Source organism: Triturus cristatus, chromosome 3_1 (assembly GCF_964204655.1).
Source record: "Triturus cristatus chromosome 3_1, aTriCri1.1, whole genome shotgun sequence".
Lineage (NCBI taxonomy): Eukaryota > Metazoa > Chordata > Amphibia > Caudata > Salamandridae > Triturus > Triturus cristatus.
The window spans coordinates 397,384,899-397,411,051 of record NC_140583.1 but is presented as its reverse complement, the minus strand read 5'-3'; the positions used below and the strand labels follow the sequence as shown (position 1 = coordinate 397,411,051).

At 44.6% G+C, this 26,153-nt stretch overlaps 1 protein-coding gene across 1 annotated transcript in view; it reads left to right on the top strand.

Annotated features, from left to right (window-relative positions):
• Positions 1-26,153, top strand: part of LEO1 (LEO1 component of Paf1/RNA polymerase II complex) — a 271,615-nt gene that overhangs the window by 167,139 nt on the left and 78,323 nt on the right. The window contains exons 7-8 of the mRNA XM_085644182.1: positions 5,939-6,033; positions 17,018-17,152. Coding sequence (XP_085500308.1) covers positions 5,939-6,033; positions 17,018-17,152 — 230 coding nt within the window. The remainder of the gene's footprint in view (positions 1-5,938; positions 6,034-17,017; positions 17,153-26,153) is intronic.

Genomic DNA, 26,153 nt, shown 5'->3' with positions numbered 1-26,153 from the left:
TTACCAAATGCCTAGCGGTAGTAGCAGCTCACCTCAGAAGACAACACATTCACGTCTTCCCTTACTTGGACGACTGGCTAATAAAAGCCGTGTCCTACGACCAGTGTGTGCAACATACAAACAGCACCATCCAACTGCTCCACCAGCTAGGCTTCACGGTGAACCATCAAAAGTCCCACCTCATACCGTCTCACACAAAGCAATATCTCGGGGCCACTATAGACACCTCCAAAGCTATAGCCTATCCCAATTCAGCCAGAATCGCAAGTATACAAGCCTTGCGCCAAACATTCCTTCTTCAGCACTCTCTCCCAGCAAGAGTGTTTATGAAGCTAATAGGGATGATGGCATCTTGCATCATCATAGTGCCCATGCAAGACTCCACATGCGTCCACTCCAAGAGTGCCTAGCACGGCAGTGGAACCAGGCCCAGGGACAGCTGACGGATCTGGTGTTGGTGGACGGCCGCACCCATCACTCTCTGCAGTGGTGGAACACCACAAACATTTCCAAAGGGCGGCCGTTCCTGGACCCGGTTCCCCAGGTGATCCTAACAACGGACGCATCACTCTCCGGCTGGGGAGCGCACCTTCTACACCTCACGGTGCAAGGTCTATGGACGCCACAGCAAAAATTACTCCACATCAACCATCTGGAGCTCTTGGCGATCTTTCTAGCCCTGAAATCCTTTCAGAGACAAATTTCAGCCAAAGCAGTCCTCATTCGCACAGACAATATGACTGCAATGTATTATATTCAAAAACAGGGGGGGACACACTCTCCCCAGCTCTCCCGCTTAGCACAGAGCATATGGAGATGGGCAATTCCACAAAAAATCTTTCTCCTGGCACAACACGTCCCAGGCATACAAAACACCATGGCAGATCTGCTCAGCAGACAAACGCAGCAAATGCACGAATGGGAACTGCACCCACAAGTTCTTCGCCCATTCTTCCACAGGTGGGGGCATCCTCAAATAGACCTCTTCACCACCCACGAAAACAAAAAATGCCCAAGCTTCGCCGCCAGATACCCACACCCATTGTCCAAAGGCAATGCGATATGGATGAACTGGTCAGGCAAATTTGCATACGCCTTTACACCTCTCCCGCTAATTCCATTAGTGGTAAGGAAGCTATAACAGCACTCCCTCACACTCATTCTGGTAGCCCCAACATGGGCCAGGCAGCCGTGGTACACCACACTACTACAGCTATCGGTGGTACCACATCAAAAACTGCACCTGTCCCCATGCCTCCTAACCCAGAACCATGGAGAAATCAGGCACCCGGACCCAGCTCAGCTCAACCTTGCGATCTGGCTCCTGAAATCTTAGAATTTGGATACCTTAACCTTCCCCCTGATTGCATGAACATTATCAAGGAAGCCAGACGTCCTACCACTCGAGCATGCTATGCCGCAAAGTGGAAGAGATTCGTTGTTTACTGCCGTAACAATACAATCAACCCTTTAGATGCATCCATACAACACATCATATGCTATCTGCTCCATCTTCAAAGGTGTAACCTGGCATATTCATCCATACGTCTACACCTAGCAGCAATTGCTGCTTACCTGCAAAACAGACAGCATTTATTACTGTTCAGAGTGCCTGCTATTAAAGCCTTTATGGAAGGCCTTAAACGAGTAATTCCACCCAGGGCACCACCTTCCCCTGTATGGAATCTAAACGTAGTTCTTACAAGGCTAATGGGTCCGCCTTTCGAACCAATGCATAAATGTGAGCTACAGTTCCTCACTTGGAAAACAGCTTTCCTTGTAGCTATCACTTCCCTTAGAAGGGTTAGTGAAATACAAGCGTTCACTATACAAGAACCCTTTTTACAGATACATCACAGCAAGGTGATACTTCGCACAAATCCAAAATTTCTGCCCAAGGTCATTTCCCCCTTCCATCTTAATCAATCGGTGGAATTACCTGTCTTTTTTTCGCAACCTCAGTCTGTTGCGGAAAGGGCTCTACATACACTTGATGTTAAAAGGGCTTTACTGTACTACATACAACGAACGCAACCTTTCAGGAAGACTAAACAATTGTTTGTCTCCTTCTCTCCACCGCATTAAGGCAACCCCATCTCTAAATCAGGGATAGCTAGGTGGATTGTAAAGTGCATACAAATTTGCTATCACAAAGCAAAAAGAGCATTATCTGTTCCACCTAAAGCTCACTCTACAAGAAAGTTAGGGGCTTCTATGGCTTTTCTAGGGAACATACCCTTAGATGACATCTGCAAAGCAGCCACATGGTCAACACCGCACACCTTCACAAAACATTACTGTGTAGACGTGCATTCCAAGCAACAAGCTAGTGTGGGCCAGGCTGTACTAAAGACACTATTTCAAACCACTGCAACGGATACCGGTGGTCGCCGCTAGGGCTGGGTACTGCTATATAATCTATGCAAAAGTGTACAATCTGCAGCTCATATGCCTCGAACGGAATATGCTACTTACCAGTATGCATCTGTTCTTGGCATGTAGAGCTGCAGATCTGTACACGCCCACCCGCCTCCCCGGCTACCTGTATCCGTTCCAGCCTATCTTATTTAGATACAACACACATGGGTTTCTTACTATTATCAATACGCTCCATCTTTTCCCTGCTGGCGAAAAACAATCTGAGGATGGAGCCGAAGCCCATGCGCAGTACGGACCGAAGGAGGAGTCACCGAACTCGTGACTTCCAAAGACTGTCCAAGAAGAAAAACAAACTGCAAACATCCGGGCCCAACGCCAGATGGCGATCTATGCAAAAGTGTACAGATCTGCAGCTCTACATGCCAACAACAGATGCATACTGGTAAGTAGCATATTCCTTTCTCACGTGGAAGGTAGCTTTCCTTATAGCCATCACATCTCTTAGGAGGGTGAGTGAGCTTCATGCACTAACTATACAAGAACCATTTTTACAAATACACCAAAATAAAGTGGTTCTTAGGACTAATCCCACATTTTTACCCAAAGTCGTCTCTGCCTTTCATATCAATCAATCTGTTGAGTTGCCTGTATTCTTCCCTCACCCAGATTCAGTGGCAGAACATGCTCTTCACCAATTAGATGTCAGGGCATACTGTATTACATAGAAAGAACAAAACCTTTTAGCAAAACAAAACAACTTTTTGTTGCTTTTTCGCCACTTCATAAACGCAATCCCATATCAAAAGCAGGTATTGCACGGTTGATAGTTAAGTGCATTCCCATTAACAATTCCCCCTAGAGCACATTCCACACGCAAACTAGAGGCCTCTATGGAATTCTTAGGGAATATACCCTTAGATGACATCTGCAGAGCTGCAACATGGTCTACACCACACACATTCACAAAACACTATTGTGTAGATGTGTTAGCAAGACAGCAAGCTAGTATGGGCCAAGCAGTTTTACAAACACTATTTCATACCTCTGCAACAACTACGGTTTAGCCACCGCTTGGGAGATAACTGCTGTATAGTCTATGTTAAAGCAGATGATCTACAGCTCATATGCCTCGAACTGAAAATTCTACTTACCCAGTATGCATCTGTTCTTGGCATATAGAGCTGTAGAATCGTATGCGCCCACCCGCCTCCCCGGTTACCTCTAACTGTTGCAGTATTATCTTACTTAGATACATTACACATGGACATCTATCTTTACTACTATACTAACTCCATCATCACCCTTTATGGCAAAACAATCTAAGGATGAAGCTGATACCCATGGGCACTATCACCGAAGGGAGGAGTCACCTACCTCGGGACCACAAAGACTTCTTCGAGGAAAACAAAGTGCTAACATCCGGACCCAACACTAGATGGCGATCTATGCTAAAGTATATGATTCTACAGCTCTATATGCCAAGAACAGATGCATACTGGGTAAGTAGCATTGTCCTTATTACCTTTCAGGACGCTCAAGATATATTTCAGGTACGGGCCAAACAGTTCTTACAATATGCGAAGTTGGAGAATATGTCGAGAGAGGTTTGGTGCACTTCCCAGCTGCGCCATCAGGTGCCGGGGAAGGGAGAACACACTTTATAACAATCCTGTACAGGGCCATTAAAGGTGATCTGTTCAAGCCATGGCTACAAGCTCTGCGGGCATGGGAAATGGAGCTGGCTGTTGCGTTCCATGATGCGGACTGGAGAAAGGCTTGTGGGTTGGCCCGTAGGGTTTCATGTAACAGTAGGTTCAAGCTTATTCATTTTAACTACCTTCATCTGACCTATTTTACTCCCTATGCCCTTAGTAAAATCTATCAAACAAAGGTGCCAGTGTCCCAGATATGGAGCGGAAAGGGACCCATTTTTAAATTTGGCATGGGTGTGTAGGGAGATGTTGTCATACTGGGGAGAAGTGGTACTAAGGATTGAGAGGGCTACAGGTCTCACAATTGCGATCACACCAAGGGCATGCTTGCAGGGTAAGGTGGCAAAGCCTAAGGGCAGGAAAATGCAGTATAAATGTATACACCTTGCTCTCCTCATGCAAAATAAAAACAGGTGGCTATTAGCTGGATGGGAACACGGGTAATCCAAGTAGACTTATGGGTCAGGGATGTCCTGAAATAAACGGCGGCTGAAGAACAACATATTAAACTGACTAGAGTTGATGAGAAAGTCCAGGGTGATATTGCAACACAAGTGAAAATGGTTCAGACTCATACAATGATGAGGAAAAATTGAAGGAGGTAGGACTGGTACTACTGTAGGGTGATTTGGATTCCAGGAGTTGATGGGCATGGTTTGGAACCTATAGGACTACAGACCTGGTTCATGCTAACGTAGTTGTCGTATGTACTGACTTCATTTTATATGAACACGTAGCAGGTGGCATGTTATTTTTGGTTTTATTTTCCTTATTTATTTATTATTCTTTTTTATCTTGGTTTTGTAAAACTGCAAAATGTAGAAATACAGATGTTTAAAAGAAAAAGAAGAGGGTTGAAGAATGATTTTTTTTTCTTCAAGCTTGATATGATGCGGACTGTCGATAGATCTGCATAACTGCATTAGCCGAAATCCCACCTACCGATGTGTGGAATACATGCTTGAAGTGTCTTAGCCTTTTGTACATTTTTCAAGGGTCATTGTCTTTCTGTTCTTCGGGGGTTATAAACAATTTGATCTTTCGCTCCTGCTGAAATTTTCTAGGTATTGTCCTTCATTTTTATTTAAGAGTTTGCAGCCATTAGATTTACATTATTTTCCTTGTTTGTTATTCCAGTGTCCTCAAGAACTCTTTTTCTTTCATACTCGTGTGATACTGGATCAGATTAGGTTAACCACCTGTGACAATTTGGCAAGCAGAGAATGTTGTCTTGTAACCTACTTTGATTGCTCTAATATCGCCATGTGTGCATGCATTCCCATCTTTGATCTGGTTTGGAACATGTGCCCCACTCTCCGTTTGCAGCATTAGACCAATGTGTTGTCTTCAAGTTGGACATTAGGTTTTTAATATATTTAATTTCTGTCTTGTCATGAAGCCTGTAGAAGAAGATGGCTTGTTGAAAGTTCATTCTGTTGGCGACTCTCCAGGAAAATGGTCAATAGCAGTGCTTCAAATTGTCATGGGTTACTCTTCTACCTATACAAAGTCTGGGGTCTTGCATTGAAAAACCTTAACTGCCCAGAGGATCAGAGGAGGTCCGTCTTCAGATCCATCCGCCTTGGATGAACCAGGAGAAGCAAATAATCTGTGTGCCAAAAGTGAAATCAGTCCATACCTTTTTCAGGTTGTCCAGTTTGTACACAGACTTCACACTTCTATAAAGCACCTACCTAGAGGCCCAATAGTTGGTATGGCAGACACTTTCTAATATACTGTTTGTGTTCCTAAAAACACCAAATACCCCACAAATTATTAGGAAATGGTGTGTAGGAAAAATAGTACATTGTATGGGGCTTACATACATATGTCTGTTGTTTTTCCAGGTTGAAAACACAATCAGATGGAGAACACGGCGAGATGAAGAAGGAAATGAAATTAAGGATAGCAATGCCCGAATAGTTAAATGGTCAGATGGCAGGTTAGTTTGGAGCACCCTCATGTCAAAAAAGATTTCACCATTCTTAGAAAAACAAAATAACCTGGTTTTTCCACCTATGATTAACAAAAGAAATTGTCACAGAAATGTTATTGTATGTTGTACTTTGAAGTAAGAACTATCAGGAGCTCTTTAATTATCTGCCTTTTCTCCATGCCTCTTCCTACATGGCTGACAGATTCAGGACCACACACATGAACCTGTCTGACCCACGCTCATTGACCTCAGCACAGTGGGCAATAACCTTGCTCAGCTCAGCTTCATTCAAAGATGCATTCAAGAGTTTCTTCATTTTTCTCACAATCAACGACCGAGTAACTCGCTTCAGATAACTCTTGATTTATACTAATGAGGAACCCTGCTGAGATGCATATAGTATACATTGCAAATATCTGTACCACACCTATAGAATCAAACTGCAATCTTATGATTTATCAGTTATTGCTGTACATAGCTGAGTCAACTCCTTAGTTCTCTTAAGCCATGCTAGTATTTTGAAGCTGCTTCATTTGAGTGTTCTGGGATCCCTTTGCATCCTGACTTCCAAACTAATATGTCTGTTTACCTGGTCTACTACAAGAGGCATATTGTGATCAATTATTTCTTTGGCATCCGCTGTGGCACTGTACCAATGCATTTTTTCCAAAAGCTCAATGCATAGCTAGACTGAGAACAACCTGATGTATTTTACACAGTGGTGGTTCTGCAGGGTTTTATTGATGTCAACACTGTGTCTCTTTCACTGTAGGTGCAATATAATGGGGCATAGCTGGCCTTCCAGGTGTGGTCAAGCTGACAGGGCTGCGTGCATTTTTCCAATGCAAGGTGACCTGAAAATGCACTGTTTCCAAAGAGATTCACTAGTGATTTTCCACTGTGCCCAGTATATGCATATTGTTGCCCTTAGAGCACCACTTCAGCTCCTCTACTTTGGCCAGCACACTGATCATCAGCTGCTGAAGCATTCAAATACAATAGGTGTATTCATTGTCTCAGGCTTTTTTTGCTCAGCCTGGTCTATCCGTGCTTGTCAAGCCGCAGTATAATGCATCAGTTTGGTTCCAAACTCTACCATACTTTCATTCAGCTCCAGGAAAATCATCTCAAAATCTTGCTGAATGTCTGTAGTAGTGACCTCAGCCTTTTCCTCCATCATGCCCCCAGTATTTTCATCGGCCTTGCTGTTATCCTTGCAACCACTGAACTCCAGCTTCATTTGTTTCTTATCTGTTTGCTCCAAGGTGTCATAAAAACGGCTGCGAACAGTAAGCAACTAGAAGATTTCAAGTGTCAGCATGCTGTCCAGGTCTCCAGTGCCAGATCTCTTTCCCTAAAACTGTAGAATTCTTCCCCCAATTGACAGTACTGTTAGCACCCTTTATAATTCTCTTGTAAATGGTACCCCTGGTAAATAGGACAAAGAGGCTAAAGAAGGTCCCCGAGGGCTGCAGCATGTATTGTTCCTCCAGAAAGATTTCTTTTTATTGGATGTTACAGCATCACTATGATAATTCTCACATGTGAATGTACATCTTGTAAACTGCTTATTGGTATCACATATATTTTGCATCTCCTTTAAACCATCCCAATGCATTTCGGGTCGGAGACCCTTCATCAGGGGACTGTTTACCCTAGGTGATACCAAACCGGTACTTTGAAAATAACCACTGTTTCAAAATATCGGAGTCTATTTAGTTGAAGGTGCGACACTCGAAACTGTGAAGGTTATTTTCCGGCGTTAAATCGAAAAGTGTCGGTGCTCGAGATGCAAAACATATGTGATACCAATAAGTATTTTAGAAGATGTACCAATAGTAGTTTACAAGATGTACATTCACATGCGAGAATTATCATAGTGATGCTGTAACATCCAATAAAAATAAATCTTTCTGGATAAAGAAATAGTGAACAATTGTAGATCTTTTTTGAATTTGAGAAAGGTTACCTTAACCGAACCGGAGTGCAACAGGGGGACACTAAGGAAGACAAACTTAGTGCATTATTATTTTAAGTCGATTCTTGGACATTACAAATGAACAGGTAACCCATTTTGAGTACATGTGCTGGACACGGGTGTTTACGAGTTCCCCAGCTACATGATGGCTTCACTGAAACTAGAGATGTTTGGTATCAAACATCTCGTATTAATAAAACCCCGCTGATTCCAGTTATGGATTTATTAATACATGCAACCAGAGGTTTCCCAACTGAAAACCTACCGACTACTTGTGTGCTGAATGATTCATGTAGACCAGCCTGCCACCACAGCCAGGTTTCTGACCTCCTGCAGGTGAAAGCCTGCATTCTCTGAGGGAATAAACAGTGCCTGCTCCAGCCGCAGGTGTTGTCACCTCCTCCAAGCGGAGTGGCTAAGTGATCAGCATATCAAAGCAGGAGGCTTCAAAGGCCTCTGCTGCCTTTTATATGCGACCCAAGGCTTCCCAAGACAGGGGAAATACCGTCCCTTGCCCTGGGCCCATTTGGCATCAGGCCAGGCAGGAAAATGATCTAGGCAGGGGGCGTGTCCCCCTCTCAGGCTAGTTCCACCCCTAAGGTGGGCTACATTATGTGTGTGGCTGAAGCGCGGAAGATGGCGGGCGCGAGCAAGAGTAGCTCCATGTCTGAGACCCACAATCTGACACACATCACTGTAACCAGAGCCGAACCGCCCAGAAACGATATGTGTACCGGTCTTGGCGATGCATCAGAATCTGTGCCAGCTACATTAAGGCTGGGATGCCGGCAGGGTAGTCTCCTGTGTCCTACCTCGAGGGGGGACGAGCGGCAACTTGAAGGCTGCATGGATTAGGCCTGGAGGTGCATCAGGTCTTTACTGGTGGAGAGAGGCCGAATGTATGACGTTACAACGCATACATTTACATCGCGGTACATTACATCGCGGTTTTGACAACGCAAGTCGTTACAACGACTTGCGTTGGAGGGCGCTGGACTTAGGAGTAGTATAATTTACTATTCCAACTCCAGTCAACGTACAGTAGGGAAGGTGTTGGATAGTAAATTATACTATTCCTTGTCCTAGAGCGCCATCTAGCGCAAGTCGTTGTAACGACTTGCGTTGTAAAAACCGCGATGTAATGGCATTGCGATGTAATCCCCGCGTTGTAAACAATGTTTCCCAGAGAGGCCCAGACCCTGGGTGGCAGAGGTCCGGGGAGTTGAGAGCACCCGAGAGAAGACCTGGGTGGGGAGTGGTAGGTGAACCGCTGAAGGGTGCGTTGCCCAGCGTGCACCCCGGTGGGGACTGAGGCACGCAGGCCCATCCGAAGACATCACAGTGCCTGGGAGGAGGACTCGTGGGTGCTGAGGGGTTGCGAATGTGTCGTTGGCTAGGCTAAGCTGGGCTGCTTTGACGTGACTGGAAAAAGACAAATGCAAAAAGTACAATTGATGCATAGAATGTTGAACAATGTCAAACATTCACCCCACTACAGATATCTAGGCCTAAAACCATCAGGTTTGTTTTGCTCCACATGCCATTCCAGTTTAAACCCAGCCATATGCAAATTAGTCTTGACCCTGTTCCCCATGGGAAAAGTCCAGCCCGAATTGCCAGGTCAGGTCCTCTCTGGACCAGAAACAAGCATCCTAGGACCGGTTTCGGGGTTTCATCCCTCATCGGCCAGGCTAGCTTGATTCCAGTGGCATGAAGGGTATGGATATCACGCGCGGTCATACCCGTCCCACTCGGGGTGACAAATGCAAAAAGAACAATTGATTGATAGAATGTTAAACAATGTCAAACGTTCACCCCAGAACAGAGATCGGGCCTAAATCCATCATTTATTTTGCTCCCCATGCTGTTCCAGTTTAAACCCATCCATATGCAAATCAGTCTTGACCCTGTGCCTCATGGGTACAGTCAAGCCCGAAGAGCCTCCCATAACAAAGGGAGAGGAGGTTCAGTTGTTAAAGCGTTGGTGAGGGCAATGCTATACCACAACCTATTCAGGATTTGTCAGATTAGATTACATTTTCGGTCATCTCTCAGTTCAGGCGCAAGTAATGGATGCTGAGTAGGACATTCTCTGATCACAGGTCCACCTCAGATGGGGGGGGGGGGGGGCGTGGGAGTGACACTAGAAGATCAAGCCTTCCGAGAAGAGCCGTGCAAAACTGTTGCCCACTGCTTTGATGATAACTGGAACACAACCAACTCTAGACTAGTTGAGTGGGAGGCACTGAAAGTTGTGGTGAGGGGGCACGGTATCAGAGCAGTGGTAGGGCGCACAGGAGAGCTACATAATGACCTAATGCGGACTGAGTCATCACTTGGTACCGAGGAGTCTGCAGCTAGAGATGACCCCACAACGAATCCCACCCTGGCGTAGGCGCTGGAATGTCTTGCACGGCTAATAGAGCCGCTCTGTTAACATGACTTTCGTGCATATCAGACCGGCTTCTGGCCTGGCTCCTCTGTAGCACCACAATTATTAGAGAACCACCAGCGTGCATGCACACTATGTAATCTGACATTAATAGAGCCTTCTCACTACTATTGATACCCTGGGAAGAGAGGAACTAAACACCCCACTCGCAGTTCAGGAGATCTGTGGTGCCATCAGGGGCGCAGCAACACAAAAGATTCCGGGCCTGGACGAATTACCCAGAGTTTTATTAGGCCTATGAGTTGCTGCTGCGCCGTAAATTGTTAGAGGTATACCAGACGGCCCTGGATGAGAGTTGCCTCCCGCAGTCTATGAGAGAGTCCATGTTAGTGTCAATGGCAAAACCAGACAAAGACTCTATAGAACTTACCTCTTACCACCCGCTTTCAATGCTAGGAACGGATTATAAAATCCTGAGTGAAGTATTAGCAGTATGACTGATAGAACATATGCCCTGTCTGGTACATTCTGATCAGAACGGCTTTATCCCTGATAGGTCCACCACACTTAATGTCCGAAGACTATATCCAGTGATGGAGCAAGCCTCAACACCGTGGCCATTTGCTGCATGTCTGGTATTAAACTTAGAGAAGGCATTTGACACCATTGATTGGGGCTACCTTTTCTCCCCACTGACAAAGATGGGCATAACGGGGAGATTGCGAGCGCTGATCAGGCTTTTTTACACAGCACCTACAGTCAGAGTGAAAACGGGTCCGCTTATCTCGCCCCCTGATACCGGGAAGTAGAGGCACCTAACAGGGCTGTTCCCCCTCACCAACAATATTTGCTCTGGCAGTCGAGCCTTTGGCTCAACGGCTCTGCCAGAGGAGAGACATGTAGCATCCAATTAAATGATTAAATGCACATAGTCTCTATGTATGCGGACGATGTCCTCTTGTATATACGTGACATTTGCATGGGGATCCCTGATACTGCGGGCATAATTGAAGATTTTAGGAGGGCATCGTGACTTAGTGTTAACTGGGCAAAATCATGCGGTTTCCCACTCCGGGACAACAGTCCCTCACAGGAAATAAGTTGTAGAGCACGTATTAAGGTGGGAACCTCACATCTCTCTCCGTCCACAGATGACATTCTGGAGTACTCTGCCACTTACAGTAAAGGGACATATATCTCTCAAAGATGATGCTTCTCCCCCGGCTTCTATATTTCTTTCACAACTATCCACTTTTCATGCCTTACGTGCGATGTTGGGAGTGTTTATATGGAACAAGGAGAGGAGGCGTGTGGCATTGCGCAAGCTGCAACTGCCAATGGATAGAGGAGGCCTGGGAGTGCCAAAGTTTGAATATTCTTACCTAGCAGCACAACTTTAGCAGCCGGTGTGGTGGTTGGCTGGTATGAGAAAGTAGAGAGAGACCCCTTGTGAAGCTCAAGGGAATAGGATACTCTTTCAAGTGTCTACTAGCAGTCCCTTGAATGTATATACAATGATACAATCTTCAGTGACTTAATGTTATGATATTCACACACTCAAGTTAAAAAGCAATTGACATTTATTGTATATGAAACATATTATACATCATAATTAAAAACACAATCTATTCTAGTCCCTACTTTGCGCTAATCTACGCAATGAATTTTATCAAAAAAACATTACCAAATTTTGAAGTGTACAGAAAAAACCATAGGATAAGATTTCATTCCTTACACAATCATGAAACGGTCAAATAAAAAGAATTATTTAAAATAAAACCACCCCTTTATGAACCCGCATAACAGAGAAAACACACCATAAAAAAGACACTACACTCTGTCATATATTACACATCCAAAAACACTACTGAAATTGAACCACTTATGGGATGTTAAAGCTCTTTATCTCTATAGGTGGATATCCGTTTCTCTGGATTGTGTATGTCCTATGCGTCGACTCGTTTCGATGGGCTTTCTTTTATGCCGCTATCTTTCTCAAGACCATTGATAGGGGTTTTCTCACTCAATATTCAATGATTTACTCCTGTCTTGATCCGTTTTTCCTTGCTCTTTTCTTTGATGCAGCCTACTGTAAATCAGTAGGCACTACTTCTTTTCATGGGATATAATCGTCCCGACTCTTTTTATACCTTTTTCGTAATCTTTGTTATTAGCGTTATTGTTTTGCCCGCATTGACGCCTTTGATTCAATCTGTGGCCCGGGACGCGAGGAAGAGGCTTATTGAGGACCGTAGCGGATAAAGCGTCCTTCGTGTTACTTACACCCCATAACCTAAAACGTGCCAGCTGTTTCGTCAATGCGGGGATACTTCTTTGGTTCTGGCTGGTAGACAGACCAATGAGGTAGGCAGACTATCAGTGGCCAGAGCATAGCCAATGAAAGGAGAGGCCCTACTCCCAGGGTCCGAGATGGCCCGTGTGGCCAACAATCTGGTTTGTTTTCGGTGTGAGTTTTTGCAGGAGTATCTGTGTTATGACATGCCTGGTACCCTATTCTCTGGCAATACGGATTAGTACCATCACACCATTCCGAGTGGAATGGCCTGGAGACCTGGTCAGACGCCGGAGTGGTACTCTTGGAGCTTTGTTTCGGGATAGAGCTTCGATCAATTGCAGGAGGAATATGACTTGCCGGCGGGACATTTTCTGACCTATGGCAGATTGGTATATGTGATAGGCCGCCTATGGAATTATATCACTGACTCTTAACCGGAGCAACATCCCCTTTACACATCATGTGATATAGCCGTTGCCTGATAACCTGGTTTGCCAAGATGCTAGCGCACACAACGACTGACCCACTACTAGCGACACACAATAGTTGGGAGAGAGACCTAGGCCGGGACTTGACTCCCAAAGAAGGGCCCCACAGTATCCACTGAAATTATCCCGCAATGCTAAGTTCCAATGTAGCCAACATAACCTATTGCACAAGGCTTCCCTGACACCGGCCAGCCTCCATAGAATGTTTCAAGCTTCCCACCTATGCACCAGATGCCACACGCCCAATGTGGATGTGATGCACATGTTGTGAGATTGCCCAGCAGCGGCTACATTATGGAGTGCGGTTACAGACACACTAGCAACACTGACAGGTTGCACGTACCTACATACATTAAAGGGGTAATGCTTGGCCTCTATAGAAGACGGAAATCCCAAAAGGTAACTACTTGGTTCATAGACCTGGCATTGCTTACTGTGCACCGCTTAATAGCAATGCACTGGAAGGCACACACTCTCCTGAACACGCGACACTGGCTGGCTGCAACTTTGAAATGGGGTAGGGCTGACGCAGTGGTACTGCGGCGAGAAGAGGTCAGGGGGTTACAAAGAATTCCTATAGCGAGGCTCCGGGAGAACATGCTGCGAGAGCTGCTGCTTCAGCCTGATACCCCATCAAAAGAATAGGCAGTAGACTGACACTAAGGACGTTCATGCGAGGGGGCATGTGCCCATACTCTCCTCAGCCCCCCCCCCCCCCCTTCGTACTCACAAATAGGGTAGGGGAAGAAGCTAAACATTCTTATTCATGCCAGAAGTAGGTGTATGCTGAAACCAGAGGGACCCATAAACTGTAATATAGATTAGTACAGCAATACAGACATCCGAAAGACTGGCTCTACTGCTGAGATCTGAAGTTAAATATGTTATTAGGTACTGTTAATGTTGTAATGAACCATTTACTCCTGCTGATATTCATGAATGTAAACTGTGAAATACATTTTTCTATGATGTACCATGTGATGCATTATAATATGAAAAACTAATAAAAATGGTTTAAAAAGAATAAAAGGTGAGCTACCTGATGCGGATGCGACTTTTAGACTTCTTCCATCTTAGTTTTGGTAGAATTAGGCTCCCTGGGTCAGGTTTATGTCCACTTCCCAGGAAGTGGTCATATAGAGCGTGTAGACACCCTAAAGGTAAGTAGCTCATTGGCTACTACCTGTCACTCCCCGTAACGCCCCTAAATTGAGCATTTTGGTGGCACCCCTGACACCAGGAACTGTAATTCGATGGATCAAGAAAGAAGACAAGTTCGCAAGGAAAGTGAGGACTTAAGACTGTTATGGACTTTTGGCGCCAAGCCCTGCCTGCTTGCACCATCTCGAGAATCATTACCCGCAATTCGTCCTGCAGCTGATCAGCTTCCAAGAACCTCAGTAGACTTCCAGCCCTTCACAAATAGCCAGCAATCTCCATTTGAGTAGAGGAGCTACTCCACTTCGGTCCACAGGCACCGAAAACGCAAAGTCCAGTTTACTGAGTTGCTGCTCCCCAGCCAGACGGTCGCAGCAGCCTCCGAGGAAGAGGATCCTGTTCTCCTGAGGGTCAGATTTGTTCCCCCACCAAGTGAAAGGACACCATGACCAACCAGAGTCGCACAGGACCAATACCTGAGGTACTTGACCCCTTGCAGCAAAGAGAGCCCGTGAGAGTCTGATCCGAACTCCCACTGCACTGAGATCGAGCAGCCGTCGAGGGACGTCATCACTGCAGAGAACTACTTCCAGAGTGGCCCAGCTGTCCTGATTTTACACCCTCAACCGGCGAAGACCTACAACCGCAAGGCCCTAGGACGCAGAGAGCCCAGCTGAACTTTCCAATCAGCACCCAAGTGCCCGGGTACCGATGAGCCTGCTGTGCCCTCCTGTCCCCAGGATCCTTGTGACCGGAGCCCTCCACTGGGAGCTCTAAGACTTGTCTGCCAACTCCCCTCTGCTGCCTGTTTCTAGGTGGCCCCCCTTCTTTCCAATGGCGTAGTGCACACAGCTACCAAACCGACCAGCACCTCTGCGCCCGTACGTCCCAGGGCAGGTATCTATTAACTGTTGGTAGTACTTTAGACCTTGGCCCCCTACGACATTAAGTCCCGAGAGGAGACCACCAGAAACCGTTCACAAATAACTGTATGCAACAGATGACTTTTCTCCCATAGGGAAGCATTGCGGCATAACGACGTATTCAAGAGAACTATTTACTTACCTGTACAAAATTAATATTTGAAAAAGTACTTACTGGATAACAAAATTCATGGTATCAAAATGTATATAAAAACAAGAATTATTTTTCTAAATTTGTCTCGGATTTATTCTTGAGTGATCTCATTTGTTGCCTCTGTGAGTACCACAAATGCTTAGCACTCCCCTTTAATAAGCCTAAAACTGCTCGTCCTCACTTCCACAAAAGAGAGCATTTAGCGTTAACATTTTTGCCTCTGTAAAACACCAAGGGTTTCCTGGACTATACATAATGTACCTCATTTTGGTCCACCATTACGGAGCCAGCTCCCTGCACCCTGCTTAATAAATAAGTTGCCTCAATCTTTGTATTGTGTGCAGTTAATAATTCACCCCTGTCCACGTTCAGAGGAATTAATATATAATAGATATTCAGCAGTTTATGAATTATCTAGCTTGCGTACTACACCTTCAAGGGAAAGGTTTCTACCAGCTGGCCCTCCCACAAGCTAGTGCTCTCAGGACCAACCAGGCACCCCTCACAGCACTCCCCACTGATTCGCTGCCCCATTACCATTGTGCCCTTAAGACCTGCTGATGTCTCTAGAGTCCCGCCGCTTCATGATATCCTCTGTCTAAGAGTCAGACTTCACCAGTGCCGTTCCTTCTGCTGACAGTCGGGCTTACTGATCTCCAGTAGGCTCAGTCACCGCTGTCCCCACGACACTGTCCAGCGCACCAGTGGAGCCAGCTCTTTTGCCGTGACCTCACGCAGGCCCCAGGCTGTCTAGTCTCTTGAAACATTGCAGCTCTGGTTAGAAGAATATTTCAGCGGAGGAATAAGGCAGGATTTTCTCATCCTGCCACTCAAGCCTTGAAGGCTGTCATCTTAACTCGCGATGCTCTGGCACACCTGTGTGTAATGAGTTTAGCCAGTTGCCCAGGTTTACCACTCTATTATGTTGCAATATCGTTTCATTGTTAACTTTCTATTATTCGTGCACTCTAAATATTTATATATACTTTAAATCTTAATTTACACATTTCAAGTACATTTAATAGTTTTTTTTCCAAAGATGCCTAAAGGAACTTCACATAGGCAACGAAGAAGCATTCATGTTTTTGATGTCTGTAGAATACAGAAGCAGTTGAGATAATTAGGGAGATGTCTTTACTTCCCACTCTGATTGGATGTTCACATGTTATTGCAACACTGATATTTGTGCCGAACTCTGCTTCACCCTACATCTCCTCCACTGAGCCATGCTTTAAGGGCTTATTCACTTTTAACAAGAGCGTCAAGGGCTCTCAGGCTGATAACTACTACTGTAGAACCAGCACCTAATGATCAACTTCCATGAGTGCACAGGCCTGTAAAACTCATGACACTATGTGATACTGCACTCCAGACCAATTATCCTACTGAAAGATAGTGTTAAAAAGGTTTTGGTAAGGAATAATAACACCAGTGACTACATGAACTTCAGAAATTAAAGTATATATTTAACAGCCAAGCTTTGGAGCAACATCAGTGATCTTTATCTATTATTATGTCTTGAAGGTCATGAAAATGTCAAGAATCATAACAAATACATGTAGAATATTTCCTGCTGATTGTTTTGTTCTTTCTTTCCATAGCATGTCATTACATTTGGGTAATGAAGTCTTTGATGTTTACAAAGCACCGCTCCAGGGGGACCACAACCATCTGTTTATAAGACAGGGAACTGGTCTCCAGGGCCAAGCCGTGTTTAAGACCAAATTAACTTTCAGGTACGTAATTAAATGTTGCAGTTTACTTTTTTTACTGGTAACAAATTTCGTAAGTTTTACTTGCTGCTATTCGTTTAGGATCTTCTCAACCTCACTGCCTTTGTCATGTAATTTTGAAGGCATTTAAAATCGGACATGCCATTAGTTGCCTGTGAACTTGTTCTTACCAGATGTTTGTAGAGTTATCAACCTGTTTAAAGAGACATGGTCTGCTCCTGCAAAGTGGATGGTTGTTGAGGAGTAGCCTTTGTATAAAATGAATTGGTTACCCATTTGTAAAATGCAGTCATTCATGTTCTTTGACATTAGAGTGAAAAATGTGCCATAATCTGTCCCTTGTCTGGTGTCATGATGCTGGTGGAAAATGATAGAAAAGATTGAACATGATAGAAAAGATTTTATTACAACACCCTCACCATCAAACATTACTCAAGAAATCTAACGCTATATGGTAAAAAGTATGGAGGTCTATAGACCTTAGAAAGGATGAAGCTCTAGAGCGGCATCACTTTGAAAAAAACAGAAGTAAATAATAGATAGAAAAACAGGTTAGTTGTCAAAGGATTTGTGAGGCATATTTCACTTTTGGAACCAAGAGTTATTTCATTATTATTTTAAGCAGTGAGATATTTAAATCTATATCACACCCAGTCAATTGTAGTTTTAAGCTCCTGCCTTTTGATTGTGAGGTGGCATTTACAACCCTTGCACACTACACTATTTAGGAGTGTTATCTGATATAGTTTGAAGAATAATCAACCCAGCACTATTGCTCTAGACCACTTTCTCTCTTTCCCAGCTGTCTGATAGATTTTAATACATTCTTCTCCTTTACTGACGCCTGTGGAGCAATTTGTGGCTTGTCTGGCCATGCTAGAAACTGCTATTTAATGTCCTCTTTCACTCACCCTTTTTGTTGTCTTTTCCACCACCACACTAAATAACCATTCTGTCCTTTCACTCATAGCAACCTATTCCCTATAGCAAACTTGATACCCATCTTGCTTAACGATTTCTGTTTCCATTTTTGTCTCTTATTTCTTTCTCCTATTCTTTCTCCTCCTTCTTTTTGTCGTTACTGCTTCATCAGTCATTTGATATTTGGTATAAATAAGACTGAAGGTAGCTAGCTTGACACCTATCAGGAAAATGGGTACATCATATAAAATCACAACCTGCTCCCTGTTTTCCATTATGCTGCCACCTCCCTCCTTTCCATCTTTATTTCTTTCTGTTTCAAATTCCCTGTCCTATTGTCTGTCCTACCCAACACCTCTGTAGGATTGCTGTAAAGCTGGAGTGAGCAATGACCTACAGCAGTAAACTGGTCAGGGTCTTTAGTAAACCTACTTGAGCATATCTTGGCCCCAATTTCCTTTCATTAGCTCTATCCCCTAACAAACTCATTCTGCTTCATTTTCCTTATATCCGCCTGATAGTCTTCCCCCCCAAGTGCCCTGGAGCTGTGTGACCCAAACGTGTTTCCACTAATTCACAACTTTCCTTCTCTGCTCGTCTGTCTCATTAGTAGGAAGGGTATGCCAGGTTTTTCAGTTCCCTACACATAGTAAATTGAACTAGGCTTTACCAGTGAGGTCTAATTAGGCAAAAATATGTCCAGCAAAAGTTGTGTAAAGGGGAAGTAGAAAAGCCATTTTGAAGTGCCTTACTTCTTTAGGACTAAAGCAAGGATTTGTTAGTGTATTGCTTGTCTTCATTAAAAGCACAGAAATAATGGATTGCAACTCTGAGGAATTCTCAGCAAATGTGAAGTGCTTTATAAATCAGTTCCTCAATTTTAATGGGAAAAACTAGCCCCCATATTTTCTGTAACCAATGATACGTAAGCCACAACTACTTGTGTGTATTTATGTCTGTTTGGGCACTGGGTGGTTTAGGAATAAATGAAAAACAATTCCTTTGTTTTTGCCACCAAGTGATATGTCTGGACTGGTATAATGTGGAGTTTCCCTGTAGTAGGAGTTGGTTTCATCAAGCTATACCAGTATTTACCTTTAAATGCTGTGTATATCCACAGCTAGTACAGCTTGAAGAAAAAGCGCATAACTGAGTCGAAAAACCAGCAGCATCAGCCCAAAAACTTAGGGGTGTGATCTGTAGGAAGATGGCTTTTTTTGTAGTTTACCAAAATTAGGTACGCTATGTAGAAAGTCCAGACGATCCTTAATGGTTTACAGGGCTTAAATTAATAATCCAAAATGCTCGCTTTTGTGGTAGTGTGGGCAAGCAGTTTAGAGTTATCAGAGGCTAGTGTTAAGCATTTGTTGTACACACTGAGGCAATAAATGAGACACACTCAAGAAGAAACTCAAGACCAATTTAGAAAAATAATTTAGAATTCTAGACACCAAGAACTTCGTAATCGGGTAAGTACTTTAGACGTTATCAAAATTTACAGCAGAAAATTAAAGCTGTTGGATTTGAGGTATGAACCCCAAAACTCGGTACAGTTATCCCACGGGATATACATTCACTGCATAGGGTCACTTACAAATGACTTACAGGATTGATCTTCCGAACTTAAGGTGAGTTGGGGCCAGGGTCCAAGAAGGCACCAAGAGTTCAGTTTTACCTGCCCTAGGGTGTCCAGTAGCTCAACTCTTGGGGCCACAGACACACCATCGGTTTCAATGAACTAGGGCAGGGGGGCTCAGGTGCATAGGTGTTTTGTCCGGCGGGTCATCAAGTTTGAGGCTCCCATGGTTCTTGTTGCACAACAAGATGACTTGTGGTGTGGAGCTGGCCTCTGGTGAAGTCCCTTGACCTGCAGGTCTGTTTTAACGGCGGTGGTTTTCGGAATGACACAAACAAGCTTTGGTGCTTGCAGCAGGCTCCTGTACCTCGGGTATTGGTGTAGGGCGGGTCCTGGTATCTCCAAACTTGGTGGGGAGATGGATCTGACCGCCTGGAGTATGCTGACCTCTTCCTGGGAAACTGCGTCAGTGGGCCCGGTGGTCAGCAGATTCTTGAACTGGACAGCACAGTCGGGGCCAGCAGGCTGCAGGGAAGTGACTCCTCCACAAGGAGTATGCTGGCTGGTTGATGAAGTGCTGGCAGCCATCCAGGGCTTTTGGAAGATTGTATTGTATTGTTTTCTAACTGCATTTATATAGCGCTTACTACCCCTGACGAGGCGTCAAAGTACTTTTTCGACGAGTAGCACGCTACTCCGGAACCCATAAATGATTAGTGGTGAATTAGTATAGTGAAATATGAAATTAATTTGAGCAGTGGATATGTCAGTCAGTTATTTGGATTGAGAAGGATAGAAGAGGGAAATGGTTTGTATTTATACAGTGCTTGCTACCCCTGATGAGGTGTTAAGGCACTGTTGGGTGAGTAGCACACTAATCCGGAACCAACAAATGATTTGTGGTGAATTATTGTAGGGAAATATGAAATAATTTGAGCAGTGGACATGTTAGTCTGTTATTTGGATTGGAAAGAAATGGTGGAGGGATAGGAGAGGGAAGGGTCTAGAAAGTGTTTATTTTATCGAGTTCATAGCAGTAGTAGAGGGTTTGGGATGACGAATGGGGAGGTGGAGGGGGAAGAGTCGGAGGGAGGGGTTTAGAAAGGCTTGTTTGGGAGATCTGAATGGTAAAAGAGGTATGAAATGATGCAAGGAGGGAAGGGTCTTGAAAGGGTTATTATGGTGATCATTGTAGTGGTATGGGGTTTGGGATGAATGAGAGAGTGAAGGTGGAGGATATATTGCGATAGATATAGGATGAGATATAGGGTAGTGCATTGGATATGCTGAATTAGAAGCAAAGTAATAAATATAAAGATACATGAGTACATGGAAGGCAATGTATGTAGATTAAAGTTGCATTTAATAAACTCTAGACTTTCAAGTGTTGTTGTACTTTAAATTAATGTTCGAGGCATGTGAGCTGTAGATCACATGCTACGCATAAATCGCCTTTTAGTGTTGGGTCCTGATGTTTGCACTTTGCTTTTTTTTCTTCAAAGAAGTCTTTCCAGTCACGAGGTAGGTGACTCCTCCTTTCGGTGGTAGTGTGCATGAGCATCAACTCCATAGTCAGATTGTTTTTTCCGCCATCGGATGTGAATTGTTGCGCCCCGGTTCGGCACCGTTTTTCGGGCTCCCTTCGACGCGCAATCCACTACCCTCGACGGTATTGTTTATTGATCAGGTTCTCATTCTCCGCGGTGCGTTTACACTCCGAATTCTTCGATCAGAAGATTCGTGGAGGGCTGTTGGGCCTTCCCGCGCCAGGGTCGATAGCGGTTGGTGGAACGGACTCCAGTCAAGTTCTGTCCTGGGTGTCGCACTAAGTTTCCGCGCACCGACTTGCACGAAGTGTGCAACCTTTGCCTATCCCCGGAACACGACGAGAAATACTGGGATGCGTGTCGGTTGTTTCGATCGAAGCAGACGCTTCATGATCGTCTGGTTCGAAGTCACGAAATGCATCAACAAAGTGGCTCTGCAGCGGATCTCATCGGAGACGACTTCGAACATGAAGAATCTCACGCGCAAGAAGCCAAATGCGAGGAGGTACACATCTCCGTGTCTGAAGCTGACTCAGATACCAAAGACCTCACACCGGGCCAACGGATTGGGAGTACAGAGACTTCCTTTCCCTACCACCTCCTCCATAAAAAGGCTCTGGTCACTCCTCTGCCTTCGCCCCAAGGTCGGTACTGAGAAAATGTTTTGAGCGCCCTGCCTTCGGGCTTGGCGCTGACACACAAAGAAAAGCCTTCCGACTTGGGCTGTACTCGTCCACATGCCAGTGTCGATCCCACACCTACGGCACCGAAATCGAAACACGTACTGTTCTCCATTCCAGTGTTATCAAAGACAAAATCTTGGGAGCCGAAATCTTGGGAGCCGAAACCTTCAAAGCCGCAGCTTACGTCGCAGAAAACGGCATCTAAAGAAACCAGTTCAACCACAGACCCTGGGTCCGACATTCCGCCTTCGGATCCGAAACAAATAAACTTGTGATTAATCCAGAAACTGGACACATTAATGCCAAATTACCTGCTAAAAGGAAATTGGCCATACCAGAGGATTACCACATTCCTCTAAAGTAGAAAAATGTGGATACTAACCCTTCTCCACCTTACATTCAGCCTCCTTCATCCACTGATCCAAATTTGCTCATCACACCCACACATTCTCCTCCACCACTATCACCTGACCTACAGGATACAGGGGATGGGGATGAGTATATCCCACAGGATACTGACCCATAGGACACATTCAACACGGTCCCATAGCCGGATAATGACCCTGACTTATATCCGTCCAGACCTTCTGATGACAATATTGGATATATTGAGCTCCTTAGCAGAGCTGCACAATATCATGAGGTAGAGTTATATAAGGAGGCTTTAGAGGAGGACTTTTTGTTTGAAACCCTGAGTTCCCCTCAGAGGGCTACCCAAACATTACCAATGCTAAAAGGTATGCTTAAACATACTGATGACATCTTTAAAGACCCTGTTATGGAAAGAATCATTACTCCCAAGGTAGAGAAGAAATATAAACCTGCACCTACTGACCCTGTATATATTAAAGGTCAGTTGCCCTTGGACCCTCTGGTAGTTTCCAATGCTCGTAAGAGAGCAAACTCACAGACCACAGTTGAAGCCCCTCCTCCTGTTAAAGAATCAAAATTAATTGATGCTTTGGGCAAAAGGGTTGCGTCACAAGCAGCGAATCATTGGTGCATTGCCAATGCTCAGGCTCTATTAGCTAGATACGGTAGGGCTCATTATGATGAGCTTGAGAAGCTCATTCAATTTCTTCCTGATGTGCATAAGTCTAGAGCTAACGACCTTATTCAAGAAGGTAAACTTATAACTAATACCTCTATCAGATGTGCCTTAGATGCAGCAGACACACATGCCTGGTTAAGAATTTCAAGATTCAAACCTGAAGTGAAAGCCTCTATTCTTAACCAACCATTTGATAAAGAACACCTCTTTGTTCCAGCGGTTGATACCTCGCTGGAGAAAATGAAAAAGAATACCGAGGTTGCTAAGTCCATGGGGGCCTTACAATCACCTTCCACAGGGGATCCTATCGTCGATCATTTTACTGGGGTGGCTCCAAAAATACATCTACAGAATATCCCTCCTCCTCTTACAAGGGCAACATTTAGTCGCCCTCTTCAAGAGGTTACTTTAGAGGTGGATAGAGAGGAAACAATGGAAAGGGAAGAGGCAGAGTTAATTCAACACACACTTCCCCTTCAAATAACAAACAGTGACTCACTTTCGATATCCCCCGATTATTCCACTCCCATCGGGGGTTGTCTTTCCCGATTTCTACCCATACGATTACATCAGATAAATGGGTTCTACAAATTATCCAATCTGGTTACTGCCTGGCGCTTACTCCACCGAACATTACTCCAAGGTCACACCTCCTGTCACAAGAACATCTCACCCCTCTAAAGCAAAAAGCTCTCTCTCTCATACAGAAAGTTGCTATAGAATCAGTCTCTTTACAATACCAAGGGACAGGTGTGTACTCCCTCTACTGTCTAATTCCCAAAAAGGACGGCTCTCTCAGGCCTATATTGGACCTCCGAGAACTCAATCTATACATTGTCGGACCACTTTCATATGGTAATACTCCAACAAGTGTTTCTGCTCCTTCAGCAAGGCGACTTTCTCTCCACTCTGGATTTAAAGGACGCCTACTTTCATATCCAAATACACCCTGTGCACCGCAAATACCTCAGGATTGTGGAAGCCGGCCAGCATTATCAATGCAAGGTGCTCACATTCGGAGTGAGAACTGCACCGAGGGTCTTCACAAAATGCTTGGTAGTAGTCGCAGCCCATCTACGAAGACAATACATTCACGTCTTTCCATACTTAGATGACTGGCTCATTAAAGCCAGCACGCACGACAGCTGTCTACGACGCACACAAAAAACTGTGCAGTTGCTCCACCAGCTATGATTCACAGTAAATCTGTCCAAATCCCATCTCCAACCATCCACCACTCAAGCATATCTAGGAGCTACTATAGACCCACAAAAAGCTCTAGCCTACCCAACTCCGGCCAGAGCTCGAAATATTCAGGCCCTGCTATCTCAGTTTCAGCCTTAACTCTCATTACCAGCTCCAGTGTTCATGCAGTTAGTGGCAATGATGGCGTCTTGCATTCTAATAGTCCCTTACGCAAGACTTCAAATGCGTTCCCTACCGGAATGCTTAGCAAGTCAGTGGAACCAGGCTCAGTGTCTGTTATCAGATCTAGTGTTGGTAGACGGCCGCACCCATCGCTCACTGCAGTGGTAGAACACACAAAACTTTTTACAAGGGCGGCCTTCAGCGACCCGGTTCCACAGATAGTACTAACAGCAGACGCATCACTGACAGGTTGGGGAGCATATCTCCAAACCCACACAATTCAGGGTATGGGGAGCTTGCTGCAGAAATAGCTCCATATAAATTATCTAGACCTGCTAGCAATTTTTCTGGCTCTAAAAGCGTTTCAAGTTCATTTAGTAGTGAAAACTGTCTTGATTCGTACAGACAACATGACAGCAATGTACTATTTACAAAAACAGGGGGGCGGGGGGGACATACTCTCTCCAGATTTCACAGCTAGCACAGACCATCTGGAAATGGGCCATACATCACAAAATGTTTCTCCTAGCGAAAAACCTTCCAGGAGTAAATAATCTGATAGCAGATCTGCTCAGTTGTCAGACGCAACAAATCCATGAATGGGAACTGCATCTTCAAGTTCTCCTCCCATTCTTCCAAATGTGGGGCTTTTCAGACATAGATCTGTTTGCCACACATCTAAATGCAAAATGCCCAAGCTTCGCATCCAGGTATGCACACCCATTGTCCAAAGGCAATGCGCCATGGATGAATTGGTCAGGGATAGTTGCTTATGCTTTTCCGCCTCTCCCACTCATTCCATCAGTGGTTGGGAGAGTCAAACAATCGTCCATAACACTAATCCTAGTTGCTCCCACGTGGGCACGTCAATCCTGGTTCACAACTCTGTTGGAACTGTCAGTAGTTCCTCATCAAAAACTACGTTTTACACCCAATCTCCTCAAACAGAACCATGGAGACATAAGACATCCAGACCACAATCAACTCAACCTGGTGATCTGGCACCTGAAGTCCTAGAATTTGGCTACCTTAATCTACCGCCAGACTACATGAATATTATCAAGGAAGCTAGACGTCCTTCCACAGCAAAGTGGAAGCGGTTTGTAATATACTGTACTAACAATCACATCAACCTGCCTGATGATTCTGTTCAAAACATGTTATTTGTTACAACTACAACGGTTCAATTTAGCGTACACGTCCATATGCTTACATTTGGCTACAATAGCTGCATACCTCCAAAATAGACAACATCTATCTCTCTTTAGGGTGCCTGTCATCAAAGCTTTTATGGAGGGACTTGAGTCATTCCCCCCAAGACAGCCAACTGCTCCAGTGTAGAATCTCAACATTGTTCTCACTAGACTAATGGGTCCACCCTTTGAGCCATTGCACAGATGCGAACTGCAATTCCTCACATGGAAAGTAGCTTTCCTCGTAGCTATCAAATCACTAAGGAGAGTGGGTGAGCTTCAGGAACTAACTATAGAAGAACCCTTTTTACAAATGCATCAAAATAAAGTGGTTCTTTGAACCAATCCTAAATTCTTTCCTAAAGTCATTTCTGCCTTTCATATCAATCAATATGTTGAGCTACCCGTGTTCTTCCCTCAACCAGATTCTGTGGGAGGACGTGCCCTACACACATTAGATGTGAAAAGAGCATTACTTTATTACATAGAGAGGACAAAACCTTTCCGTAAGACAAATCAGCTTTTTGTCTCTTTTGCTCCACTGCATAAAGGCAATCCCATATCAAAAACGGGTATTGCAAGGTGGATAGTCAAATGCACTCAAATATGCTATGCAAAAGCAAAACTAACATCAACAGTTCCCCCTAGAGCACACTCTACACGCA